This window comes from Branchiostoma lanceolatum, chromosome 2, assembly GCF_035083965.1.
Source record: "Branchiostoma lanceolatum isolate klBraLanc5 chromosome 2, klBraLanc5.hap2, whole genome shotgun sequence".
Lineage (NCBI taxonomy): Eukaryota > Metazoa > Chordata > Leptocardii > Amphioxiformes > Branchiostomatidae > Branchiostoma > Branchiostoma lanceolatum.
The window spans coordinates 5,217,301-5,231,960 of NC_089723.1; the positions used below are offsets into that span (position 1 = coordinate 5,217,301).

General features: G+C 39.2%; 1 protein-coding gene across 3 annotated transcripts in view; it reads right to left on the minus strand.

Moving 5' to 3' along the window:
- The window catches only part of LOC136427230 (putative Polycomb group protein ASXL2), a 31,013-nt gene extending 16,568 nt beyond the window's left edge, over window positions 1-14,445 (minus strand). Inside the window, exons 1-5 of one of the 3 annotated variants that reach the window (XM_066416013.1) lie at window positions 14,241-14,445; window positions 12,596-12,678; window positions 5,313-5,421; window positions 4,190-4,313; window positions 2,093-2,244 (exon numbers count right to left, since the gene is read on the minus strand). In XM_066416013.1, the coding sequence (XP_066272110.1) occupies window positions 2,093-2,244; window positions 4,190-4,313; window positions 5,313-5,421; window positions 12,596-12,678; window positions 14,241-14,297 (525 nt within the window). In that variant the 5' untranslated portion in view covers window positions 14,298-14,445. Of the gene's footprint in view, window positions 1-2,092; window positions 2,269-4,189; window positions 4,314-5,312; window positions 5,422-10,967; window positions 11,208-12,595; window positions 12,679-14,240 lie in introns of those variants that run through there. The other 2 variants (XM_066416012.1, XM_066416015.1) reach the window with 2 other exon arrangements.
- Window positions 14,446-14,660: the final 215 nt, after the last annotated feature.

Sequence of the window (14,660 nt, forward strand, 5' to 3'; positions counted from 1 at the left end):
TTTTGAGGAGGATAACTCAAGCAGTGATTGATGGATTATTCTTGTATTTGGTATATATGTACCTTAGGTGATGATCAACATAATGATATGCTCATTATGCAGATCATGACCTGCTTTACGTAATCATTGAGGAAAATGTATAGCACTGCTGCACCATAGTACGCGGCATGTGATAGTACACATCTGGCGTCCTGAATCTAGGTCAACAGCTGGCGTCTTGAATCTAGGTCAACAGCTAGCTTACTAGCTGGGCGATTGAAAAGAAAGGACTAAAATGTATCTGTTATGTTTGGTATTTGGTATGAAGATAGCTAGATTTAAAAGTGCATCTGATGATTGACGTAAGATGATAATTATGCCAAAAAAGGACCTAATTTGTATGATTAATGAATTTTTTTTAAAATCCGCCGAGTTCTATGTTTGTGCGCGTTGATATGCATTTAAGTCGTATTTTAGTCTTTGTGAAAGCTTGTATCAAGGTATGCATATTGTTCAGTTACTAGGGCTAACCCGTAATAGCCTTAGCCTTTGGGTAGCCCTGGCTGTACTTATCTACAGCCGAATAAACAAATCAGAAAAATCCTTATTACCTGGATGTCTAACTGTTATTGACATTCCATGAGAGGACTTTCAGACATGTAGCATATCAAGCCACTGAGAAAGAGAGGAACATTGATAGATATTGTTTAAGCAAATAAAGACTTAAATTGAATGGTCGTTGAGAAAAACGGCTATGTAATGTCATATTGGTAAAGGGCGGTAATTTGGTACTTGCATCTGTCGGTACAATTCATATCATTTGGCGAAGATATGAGGTCGTGGAACTCTAGTTTTTTATTGTATTTAATCATGGCATCTAGTATTGTATAGAATATGTTTTGTACAGTATTGTGCAGTGCATTTTTCACTACAGCTATTGCCGCCTGATGCTAACGTTGTTTTGTGTTGTTGCAATCCAAATACAGTCAAAGCCAAAGAATGGCAAAGTTCAGGGCATATTGCATCACATATGTACACGTCTATACCAGCACCTGGCTTGTCAGGTTCAGTTAGCACTAACTTAGCAGTTCAATTAGCACTGTTGAAAAGCAACTTAGAGACCAGTTTTTAATCTCTGCAAGCCAGGCCGTTCTGCCTAGAGCTATCTATGACAAACGGCTGAGTTATAAAAGAATGATGACTTCATTTTCTCCTACTACTGTCAGCATTGATAGTCCTCTGAACAGATCATTGTGACAGACTGTGTGCAGTTACCCATCAATGTCAACCTGAATCAACTATGGCTATACTTGGCTGCCAAAGTAAAGTCAGGCAACGTCTGTTATGTTCAAACTTTGCTAGCGTTGACGTCAATTTGTTTGGCTGTCTCCCAAGTCTAGAGAGTCCTGAGGCAGTAACATGTACAACTTCAGCTGTATTGCGTTACATTGACAGGCACGTTGTAATATAATACAGCAATTGTACTGCCAAAACCATGGCTATGAAACGTTACTATAAAACAATTGTGACAGAGATATAACCTCAACCCCAGAAAAAAGATTGCAAACCTTCCATACAACTTATTGGAATTTACACTTCATACATGTATGTGATGTTATATAACTACAGTCAAAGCTGTACAAGTGCCCACCCCTACATAAGGACCGCCTGGCCAACGTGACCACTATTTGGTGGTCTCTTAGTTTTATATAATTTTTCCCATTGACACAACCATCAAGAATCCTGTCTATTGAGACCACCTATCCAAATAGACCAGATTTTGTTGGTCCCCTGAGAGGTATTTTTGGGCAGGTTTGACTGTAGGTAACTTTGGCCAAGTAGATATTACACATCTGGCTATGTGACATTTTCTGCAGTACTACACCCAGTATTCTCTCGACCATCACATGATTTTTAGGGACATTTATAGGTGCGTCTAAACAAGCCTCGTTCAATGTGATTTGGGTAGATTTTCAACCAAAAAATATGCTTAACTCTCAGGCAATTTTGAGATTTGGCAACAGTCAGGCAAATTACTGGTAAATAACAAATACAGCCCAAGCTTGTTGACTATGTGACCAAGTCTTTAAAGTTTGTTTGTTTGCATACACACCTTGCTATGTGAAGATCCTACTTTGCTGGGACTAAGACTGGAGCCCGCCTGGTACGACGTCCCGGGGACAGCGGTGTACGAGTGTTCGTGGTGTTGTCTCATGGCGGCGGCGGCCGGCGTGTTCAGGATCGCTGTGGCGGCGGCTAGCTCATCTTCAGGGAGTTTCACACACAACACTGTCAAGAGAGGTTTAGTCACCCATTTAGGGAGATACCAAACAGTCCATGGCACACTTCTTTAATGCCTGGATCCCTCACTACTATTAGTCACTCTCAGGCCATTAAGGTAAAGGTAAAGCAGTCATTTTCAATTGAGGTGAAGCATGATGCTTTTTCAAGTAGATAGTGGTAGTGCAATGCAGCTTCGCCATGGCTCGCGTTTTTGGCCAAGCACACCGGGTCACCCCTACTTTTCTCGATAAGTGTGTTGAGTTCTTTTACGTGCAGAGGTTTGACGCTTGAGGCTTACACCCGAAGCTCCCTCATACACGGGGCCGCCAGCTTTACGTCACCATCCGAAATGACGAATGCAATCCCTTACAACATGTCCGAGTTGAGCCGACCCTAGGATCGAACTCGGGCCCCAGGATCCACGGAATTTGATCCAGATGGGGAAGCAGCGGGATTGCGTTACTGCTTGCGCCACAGCAATGCCCCGCCCCTTTTTTTCAAAGCTTTTGTTTTATCATTTAACAAACAAAACAAAGACAATGCCCCCTTCTTAACCTGGATGCCAGACTGTTTCCAGGGCCTACACAGTCCACTTCCTCGGCTCTAGGGCCAACATGCCCCCAAGGAAATTCTACAACAGGCCCCCCTGAGTTAGACCCCACACGATAGATAGTATAGAGGTCATAGGGTCTGGCATCCAGACTAACTTTACAAAACAGAGTCTATTGAGTCTAGTGCATTTTGGCAAGCAATTATATTGTCCATACCCATTTACTTTCTCCCTGCTGAAGTAGCTTTTTGGCACAAATTTGTACTGCATGGATGAAGGTTAGACATCCAGGTAGTAAGATAACAGCTACTCAAGCAACTGGATAATTTTACAAAGCAGCCGCCGCCATAAATTCACAAAATTATCCAATTGCTTGAGTAACTTTTACCTTCTAAATCTCTACTGGTTACGGGGTCAGGCACCAGGGAGATTGTTGAACATGTCAAAATGAAACATTTTCACCAGACTCCAGAGTAAGATCTGGAACAAAAAGTTGTTGATCGTGGCCAAAACTGTTCCCACAGCCCTACTACATGTATCACTGGGTGAATGTCCCATTATCGCCCCACCACTTCATATGAACAATGGAATAGACATACCAAGTCTAATGACCTGAGGCTTTCCCACAGGGCAAGCTATATTTACGTCAACATGTGATATTAACCTCCAAGCAGAAGTTCATTCAAACTGTCAACCTTGTAGTGCCAAGTGGCACATAGGGCAGAATATTTCCTTGCTGTTTCAGTAGCAGGGTATATTTTTACAGGAAAGAGGTTGCTAGCCCTTCCCCATTATCATGCTCAAGGCATATCCTTAAACACGGCGCGATCATTTTACATTGCAAAAGACTGGTGCAGTCCCTACTGAGATGTCCTTCCCCGGATTTGAACTTGGGTCTCCCAGTTAGCAACTATGTATGTAACTGGAACCAGGAGCTCAACTGTAAGGCTGTTACCAGTTGAGCTACAGGAGACATCCCTTCAACCAGAAGTAAAAAAATATGTAACCTTTGTCAAGTTCCCGGTTTCTAAGTAATAGACCAGTAATACTAAAGGCTGCTCCACAGAACAAGGAGCATAAAAAAGGTTATGATTTTCCCTTTTTACTTCTGCTTGGAGATTTATGTGATATCTACTCTGACACAGCTGTAGGTTAACAACCATGTTTGAGGAGAGCCACACCTCGAGCACGTAAAAGAACCCACCACACTTATCGAAAAGAGTAGGTATCCATCCCGGAGTGAGTGGATCAAATAAACCTGCCCCGATATGCAGCTTGCACTAGGTGTGTTATGCCATGAGGCGGTTTACAGGGTATGCAATACAAACAAACAAACAAACAAACAAACAAACAAACAAACAAACAAACGGCTCTCACCTTTTCTCTTTTCCTTTCCTCTAACGGGGGCTCCCTGTCCATCGCTGACGCTTGTGTCCGTTTGGCTCGACTCTGGTTCCGAGTCGTCTTGGTAAAACCGTTCCACCCCCTCGGGAAGGTCGCTCTGTAACAGACATGCAAAAAACATTTCTGAAGCGTCTGCTTCCAAGACATATTACTATCACACTATTTCTTACATCTAAATCCTTTTCCCTCAAAATTCTCTTTACATATGATGTAAGTACAAATTCTAAATACCTTGAGTTTCAAATTCTAGGATATCTAGAGTTATCCTAACAAATTTCTTAGTTATCCTACAAATTTCTTAGGATATCTAGCCTTCTTCAATATACTCCTGAAGGCTATAGTGCTAACTTTCAAGACATGTTGCATTACACTACTTCTTAAAATCTAATTCTTCTTCCTCAAAATCTTCTCCACATATTTATGAATCTTTAGGGTGGTCCCTTCAATTAACTGAGAGAATGATTTCCAAGGGAGCCCAAACAAAATCAATAGAAATCAGGAGACAAAAAAGGATAACTTATGATGTAAGTTACAGTCAAAACTAGCCAAGAAGACCACTCAGGGCACTGATAAAATCTGGTCTATAGTATATTATGGACAGGTGGTCGCTGTAGATAGGATTCTTAATGCTTGTGTCAATGGAAAAATCATCAGTGGTTGCAGCCTGTAGTGGAAAGGGTGTGTGACGTACAACGGTACAATGATAGAATCTTGTCTTACCAGTGTTCTTCACCAGCATAGTCTGAGTATAAGGGCCCCTGTGCAGTGATTTGGACCCCCTATGATGTGACATGGACCCCTGTGCTGTGTTTCAACCAGCATAGGGGTGTTTCTTTCTAGGGAGAACCTTGTGACCCTTCATAAATCTTATAAAAAGTTCATATTTGTCTTTAGGCTTCACCAAATTTATCCCTCAAAATGCAGGAAATAGTGTCATTGGGTTAGGAATTTTAAAATTTTCCGGGGAAAGATGCCGGACTCTCAACTGTGGCTATGTCTTTGGTACTCCGCACGTGACTTGCACTGTGCAAGGTTGGCCTTCTATACCTGACCTCTATGCTGTGAAAAAATTCTGGTGAGAACCCTGCATGCTTACCTTGAGTCCATACACGCCCATCTTGCCTGCCACCTTGTAGAACAGGCTCTCCTCCCCTCGAGAGTTGGAGTGTAACATGGCATTCAGACAGGCCAGAGGTGTCGTTCCACTGTGGGTAAGATGTGACATCATCAATCAATCATTCAATCAACCATATTGAGTGACAAACATGTTTCTAGATTTGCTATACAGAACTGCCTAGGATTAACATAATTTGACACTAGGATCTGAGAACAAATGTTTTAACTGTACGTGACTTTAAAGTTAAATCTAACATCTAATTTGATTCTTTACTTGCAGCCTAATAAAAACAATGACCACCTTGATCTATCATAAGAGCGATGGTCTCCAAGGTAAGTTTAATTTCATTAATATTTTCAAACTGAACTAGGTTCAACATTGGCAAGAGGAAGTGCACAACATTTATTTCAAGGTTACAAGTAGCTTTGAAACAATTTAAATGTTACAGATTATTGAAAAATGGACAGAACAGTACAATATGGGGCACACCACTACACCCCTCCTTCCTTCCTGACACAGGAATAAAATTCCATCTATCTGGAGTACTGCTATCAGTTACATATTCTTATGTAAATTACATCATTAATTTGTACATATATCTGATTGTGCTTGTTAACCACAATGATTGAATGATCCCAACAATAAATACACTTACTTCTTTTGCAAAAAAGCTCATAATTTTGTCCATACCAGATTTTCTATTCTAAAATCTACAAAATCCAGTGAGTCTATATTCTATCATTGTCGGAAATGCAAAATGAATAACACAAATGATAAGCATAACTATACACCATAATACATGAGTTATCAACCCATCGTGTCAAAGAGCTGAATTCTTTGTGTCAAAGAGCTGAATTCTTTATAGTTTTCAAATTTTTGCTATAGAATGAAGAACTACATGTATAATACATTTATTATTGTGGGGACTTAAATTTGCAATATAAGGGGAAAGGAGGTTTAGCTGTGTTTTAATTTGACAGTGGAAACAATGCTGCAGTAATATATTGGAAAGAACGTACATGTATTCATGGTATCATGAATTTGCAGAAAATAAGACCAACACATACATTGTACAATTCAAGATATGCAGTAGTATACATGTATATTTGTTGTACAAATCTTTTACCAACGATGATCAACATGATCTGTTCTATAACCAATTTTCAGATTCCAACGCATTACATGTGCGCTTGTCATACACGGAATTTGAATGAGTCCAGGATATGCTGATTACATTCATCTTGCCTATTTTTTGAGGAAGCGAGTATTGGAGCCCCGGTAAACTAAACACAATGGCACTCAGGCTGGCATTCACCATGACAGAGGTGTTAAGTTTCCCAACTGTGCAAGTCAGATATGTGTTCCGTTTTTCTGGGAAAACAAGACACTACCTAGGGCGGGGCGATCAAATGTCTACCTCTATGAATGCCCATTGTACAGTGCTTTACATGTGCCAACTTCAGGTTTCAAATTCAAGGTTGTTGTCAGAATGGTTTTGTTTAATGTAGCACCATTATATTGCTGACCAGCATAACAATTTTTACCGAGATAGGGAAGTACATTCACTAGCAGGATAGGTCGACTACCGGTATGGGTGATAACGTTTTGTACATGTGCCAAGTTGTCAGGTGTCAAAGTTGTCATAATAGTCAGGATTTTTGCTACAGCCTGCACTCATGTTGCCATATAGCACCAAATTTTGTACATGTCATGGAAAATTCAGGGCAAGGAACAAAATGATTTATTTATTACATTGTCTTTCAAAAGGAATCTATTCTGGACAGTGATCTGTACGTAAATATGTCCATGTATGTATCTTAAAAAAACGTGTTTGTTAACTTCAACTGAGTGACTGCATCAAAACAGTGAACCGTAGTTTGCAAACCTACATGTAACAGCACTTGCTGGATGAAAAACCACACTTGTTCGTGGGTCATTATACAAAGTCAAAGACTTGTCCCAATGAAAACTTCTCTCATCCAGCAATAGGCCCTACACTACAATGTAGTGCCTACTCGTAGTGCTGCATACCAGTATACCGCGAAAATCATTCAGGTACAGGTCCAAACTACCCGAACATCAAGCTACCAGTACTGTACCTCAATAGACTAAAACTCAAGAACAAGAACTAAAGTATATAACTTGTTCAGTTGTTGACTGATTTTGTCACTAGAAACATGTTATTCCTACCATGATTGAAGATGAAAATTTAGCTGAAATTTTTGGGAAAAAGATAAAAATATTGCATGGGCATTGAAATCAGCACCATCATTGAATTTGAGATTGTTTTGAAAGCATGGGTTCTCTGCATAAGATATCTGAAACCTAAATAAAAATTCTGTTCATTCATATTTCTTTCATATCATTTGTCCAACTGTTCAAGTACTCTCACCTCTCAAATAAACGTACCGGTACGTTTATTTTTTTTCGCCTATAGTTCCACCCGGTACTTTCTTATTCTAGACAGTACGTTTATTATTTTTTGAAAAATTGAGGCTTTGCAAACCAGGAATCCCTCTAAAATCGTAAGTTAAGGTTTTTCTGCCCATATTTCCCCGGTATTTTTGCTCGTAATTCGCTATTTTTCGGCCAACCGGCGTTGATTTTCTCGCCGCTTTGACGGCCTTGTGAAAAGTATCCTGGCGGCACTCGTAACATATCGGTCGATATCGCTATGACGCTACAAAGTAAACCGGAAAATAAGACGCGACATTGACATTTTAAAATACAATTTTCATATAAATAACTTTGATAGTCTCTGTTTACATCGTAAACCAAAGCACGCTGATGAAAAACGTGTGGAGTAGGGTGCTCGCCTACACAGGGAATAATAATTTCCTGACCACTATATCCGCAGTATCGGCAGCGCGGCGGAAGAATTATTTGTTCGCAGAAGACATGTAACATGTTAAAACAACAATCATAACTTAACTTCCCTTGCAGTGGTAGAAATACTTTTTTTCAGTGTTCTGCAATATTGCAGAATGTCAAATTTTTTTTCTGCAATTTGAAAATATTTCCTGCAAATGCACAAGCCTCCATACTACAACCTTCTCAACTTGATAATGCCTACTTACATGTATATCTACATCATATCTAGATTTGCAACAATGCTGTAATTTTTTATTCTCTCACTCTATCTTAAATTTTTACTAGCAAAATTTGAAACAGGAATAACATACATGTGTGTGTAAAATATTTAAATGAATACCGAAAATTGCAACAGTAACAGCGTATTTATTCAACATCAATCAAATTAAATATTTGTTTATTGAAATTTTAAAAAAAATCAACAACCTGCCTGATTGCAAGGAATACGTGTTGATGCAAAATGAGATCACGCGACCTGTGACAAAAATCACAGCCATGGCCCACGAAAAAATGTAAAAAGATTTTTAAAAATGGAAAAAAAATTGAAAAACTAAAAATAATAAAATTTCACGCAAACCTTGGCCTCTGCGTAATTTTTTTATAAATCTGAAAAATCGCTATCAGTTTTAAACATCGGACTCCGACTTCGGACAGACTCCAGACAGCCCGGCGATGTTATTGTTTTTCAGGTGGGCGTCCCCCTCCCCACTGTCTTGGCACAGGAGAAAATGTTCCGCCTTCTCCTTGCTCACAAGGCGGTGCTCTAGATCTATCCGAGTGGTTCTCAACTTAATCGCTGCCATCTGGGCTTGAAGGACCACGGTCTAATGTAGTAGCCACAATTTTGTTACTGCTTTCGTCACGTCCATGACCCAAGTTCGGACTCTGAAGAAATCGCATGCTTGCTGCAACAATAGTTTTATACTAGAAACATCCGGGAATTGTTTTCCTGACTTTTGACGATCCCAAGATCGTGGCCGCGGAGATTAGCGAACAAAGGACAGAAATGCACAAATTTGACATTTTCTCCTATGATTGGTCACCGGAGTCATCACGGAAAGTGTAGGAAATCCCAGGAAAAACTCGAACCTCAGAGGTAGTCGGCACGCACCGAAATGCCGTCAGGCCCGCTCGGCGCTGGTTTCAGTTATCTGCAGCGCCGCTAGCAGCTAGCTAAATCTATATTATAACCTCACTGGCTAAATTTAGAACCATGGAGTCCTGAGCCTGAATTTTTTATTCTGAAAAATTGCAGGTTGTTTAATTTTTCTTCTGCAATCTTGAAAATCTTTCTGCAATTTGCAGATTGCAGACGGGTATTTCGAACGCTGCCTTGTGATATGTGTTTTGAGGCCACAAAATCTGTAAAACGGCAGAAATATGTCCGATATGATTCGGTAAACAACAGCGCGAAATCGCGAAACATGGCCGCCATTCTCAGGCATGGCGACAGTAAAACTAGCAGCATATTGCGTAGTGCGGATACCGATCTTTAAAATGATACCGTAAACGCATGGAAATATTATATTTTTTGGGCAAAGATAGACACACAGCGCCACATTTATTTTCAGAGGGTTCATTTTTTTAAATAATCGTAAGATTTTCCCAATTTTGGCGGTTCATCGCGGGTTTCTAGTGTCAACACGTAATGGGTAACTTCTTAGTATGTGCGGTCTGTGACGTTGAGCTACTTTTACAGTCGATCTCCGTTCAATATTGTGGGATTTACCGCGGGAACTCGAAATCCGAGCGTCTCACTTTGTTTTCGACGCTATGGAGCAAAAGTTTATAGACATATTTCTTCTGTGGAAGGACTGTGTTCATATTTGTGTTTTTTTGTGGTTGATGTCTTTAGAAAATATGATCAGGTACATTTAACTTAAGTACTCTGATGATTTTTGTTATATGTCACTGATTGTCAGTCATAATAAAATGATATAACAATTTTCTTTGATCACTTGCTTCAAGTTCCAAGTAGAAAAAGTATGTATCATGTACATTTTCACTTGTTGAATTTGAAAGCACCGTGGCCCCCGGTTAGGGGTCATAGCGGGGAACCTATGCCCAATTTTTCAATATTACTATTATATTTTACGAAGAGGCGAGGAAGATCATCATGATTTGAACAAGCTATGGACAGTTATTCTGTTCAATATCTATATACTTAATAGGTATGGTATAATTGACTAAATATAAGTTACCTACCTGCTTATTATCTTATTTCCCTCTGACAGTGACAGTTGTACATGTATGGACACAGTTTACCTAGCCTCGACTGTCGATTTTTGAAATTTTCCGGGGGGTACTTTTATTCCAGGGGGTACTTATATTACATTTTGAAAATTTGTCCGGGGGGTACTTCTATTCCAGGGGGTACTTCTATTTGAGAGGTGAGAGTACAGTTACAGGTACAGGGACCTGTACCTCAACCTAGACGGTACATGTCCATTTGTGTACATGATCATGCCTTAAGCCTCCTCTCACTGGACCTGCGGCACGCTGGCGGTGTCGCTGCGGCCGATCGTATTGACAAAACACCCAACGAATTTCATCAACAAAACACAAATCTTTTAAAGCTTTGTGTGTTTTTTTGTTCATACTTATACGTTTTGAATGATATTCCCATTATAAAGTCAAGGGTAACACAAATCCAGTTTAGGACGCAGCGATGCCACCAGCGTGCCGCGGGTCCAGTGAGAGGGGGACTTAAGTTACGCAGCACTATCCTACACTACTGTCCAATCCTTTGGTATGTTCTCTTACCTTCTAGACATGTCCACAACCACCACACAGTGTGTAGAACAGACAGAAATCACAGATCCGTTAGAAAACAGAAATCACGATATATATGCGCCATGTAAAGAAATACACCACAATTTCACAAGAAGGAAAATGGCAGAAAAATCAAATAAGACTTCCAATAAAATCACCACAAAATACACATCAAATCAAAAGAATCCATCACGTAGAAAACAAACTAATTGCATCAGGATATTTAGTGGGATAGCATGACTGGCTAAGACAGTTGCAAGAAGAGATGCCCAATGCCTAGAGTCTTGTGGAGACTAGAGAGCTCACACTTGCAGTGATCATGCGTACAAATGTATGTCATGCCATTGACGAGCCAGCTACTGAACTAGTGCCCTTTTCTGGCCAAGACTGGCAAGAGGCTAGCAGAGATGTTACTACAACCCTGTTCATACCAGGATTCGCGAATTTGGATTCATCCAGGCACGGTATTGATCTCAATTTGCAAAGCAAGGTGCAAACATTCGAATCCAGCTCAGAGTGGGCTTAATCTATAAAAAGCGGATTGAATCAGGATCTTTCCATGCATGCTTGAATCTAGATTTGTGAAGCCTGGTTTGAACAGGGCCTAGAGAGCTCACACTTGCAGTGATTATGCGGGTGTCATGCCATCTACAATCCAGCTAGCGCCAGAGCATGATGTTTTGTTTATTCCAGCGAATGAAAATTTTGCATACAAGGTAAGATGACTTGAGTTTTGATGTTGCTTGTTGATAGAATTTAAACATATTGCGAAAAATCATTTGTTGTCATAATATCATACGAAGTATACTATTGAGTTGTAAATTCTTCACTAAAAGTATTTTTAATAAGGTACATTTTCTTTTTCACTGCATGACTTATACAAATATACATGTACATCTTCTTTATAAACTGATTCTTACTAGAGTTCCAGCTAATTATGGCACTGTTAATTTTCACATCGTTCAATTTTTGAATACCCTAAAAAAGACAAGACCAGTTGAGGAGACAAAATATCTGATTTACATCAATCAAAACTTGGTCAGATCAAAATTTTGAATACATATTTCTTAAAACCTTTCAGCCAAAAGTAATATCCCATTCTTAAGGATTACTTAAGACTTACATGTAAGTCAAAGGATTATGACTGTTCCATATACATTTATGAGTCACAAATACCATGAGTAAAGAGGGGGGCAGCTAAAATTCAGGGTCGAATATTTCATACCATAAAATGGGACCATGCACACGCAAGTAACATTTGTCTATAATATATTCCAACTAAGCTCACAATAAAATAATTCTGTACTGGTCAGTACACAAGATGTTTTCGCTGGCTCAGATAATGATACAATTTACATTGTAGCAGAATTCACTTTAGAAGATAATAAAACATTTCAGACCCATGGAATCATAAAGCCATTTCTTTTTCATCAAAATGACCACCCTGATAAGTGCAAAGAGGAAAAAGCAGCTGGTTGTTAATGTTAGCATTAGTAGCATACTATGTGGAGAAACTAATGCTATATGTAGCAACCATGAATAGTGTATGTAGCAAGCAAGCAGCATGACAAGGCAGATTTCTAATGATAGATCGTGTTTGCATTCCAAGAAACACGTACTTGATTTCCTTCAGCCCTTCTTCCTGGATGATCCTAAGAATCTCCTTGTGACTCATGGGCGTCTTGGGGTATTTCTCGAGCGCCTGTAAGACAAAGATGGTCGTCTTAGCATGACTATGTCAATTTGATACAAGCAATATCACATCACACTCGTATCCATTGATGTCACTGCTAATAAAGAAGGCTACATGAACAGGGCTGTCTCTCGGAACCATCCCTCTGTCCCAGGATGAAAATTTGCTTGTTGGGACAGAAAAAATTCCATCCCACTTGTCCAAAAAACTTCATGACATGAAATTGATGAAAATGTACATAAGCTAAAAATGACAGATTTAACAACAAAAATTGACAACTCATCCCGAAATAATAAGTGGGACGGAAAAAAATTAAAGCTGGAGACAGCCCTGCGCATCATGACACCATTGTGCATTATACATACTCATACAATTAGTACTTATAAAATTAAGTATCTAACTACTAGTACATGTTATGATGTATGTATGTGATGCATCAACACTGGGAAGCAAGTACGTGTATATGTACTATTCAGTAGCATGACTCACATTTTGGCAATGACTCAGGATAGGGTTCTGTTCGACATTACCGAATCAAAGGAACGGACCACGTGCCAAATTTCATTTTTTTCATGTGTTTTTGTAGCAATATGTGTGTGTAGTTAAGGAGACATGTATATGTTAATAGATTTTACTTGGACTTTATATGTATATGTACTTATTAGGATCTCAATCATGTAGTATCTTATAATTTCTATCTTTGTTATATTTTGTCTGACCCTTACCTCTTCCCTCGCGATCTCAATCATCAATGAAAAAATGAGTTTTTCAAACAAACTATAAAACTAAAAATGACAAACATCTACATATCTACCATGAAAACATCTTCAATAAAACAATCACTTCAACATGATTGCTATATGTAGAAAAAAGGCAGCGGTGAAGTAGGATCAATGCAATGGAATTCCACCCCATACTATTGTCGTATTCATAGCTTGGTGGTGGGTTCCAAGAAAGGCTTGCTTTTGAGCTGTAGAATAAATGCAAACAATTTGCATTTCCCATTTTGAATGGGCGTGCTGTCGATTTCCATCATTTGTATACAGGAGATGAACTAGGTCAATAAACCACCATCAATCAAATCTGGACTTAAAGGTACATGTAGCAATTTTCAAAGCAATATTTTGATTTTTCTATACACATAATTTTTCAAATTCTAAAGCTGGCACATTCTTTTGGTTAGCAATCATGTTAACAAATTATATCCCCCTATACTTTCTAATGAATTTTGCACTAATGAAAAAATTTTAGGAGGTGATTTTCTAAGAAAATATGACAACACTACAATCTCGCCACACCTCATCAAAAACACACCACCATGTTTTGCAAGACGGATATTTTTCAACGGCAACTTTTCTTCAATATACGATCCAAACTATAACTCCAATTACAAACAGTGGTATCAAAAAGGAGTTGTTCAGAAGCACACAGCGGTGCATAGATGACGGATTTATATTTCCGTGACGCTGAGAAACACCAGCTACGTAATTATTGCACCACGCTGAAAAGATTCGGGTACGCCTTTGCTTTGTGTGACCCCGTCTAGGAAGTGTCACCACAAATTCACCCACCATTTTGGCGGCCTCGGCCCAAGTCCGGCCTTTCTTCTTTCTTGATTTCTCCCTCATAGCTCCTTGGAACGTTCAGGAATGTACCGATGTGGATAAGAAGCAGTATTTGTGCGAAATTTCCTGGAAAAACAGGAAACTATACTCCTAAAATCAGACGCTTCTGACCCGAGTCCGCCATTTTGAAAGCCAACTATAATCATGTGACCATCTCATTAATTTTCGGCTCTAGTCGGAAAATTTTGACCAAAATGACGATTTCACACAAAAAAGTCAAATATTACCTCCCATACTTTTACAACTGTCACATTATAACATTTCTATGATATTTTGACTGTTTTCTGTTCAGGCAAATAAAGATTAAGACAAAAAATATTGATTTTACTATTCAGTGACCTTTGACCTGCGGTACGTCGGGAATCT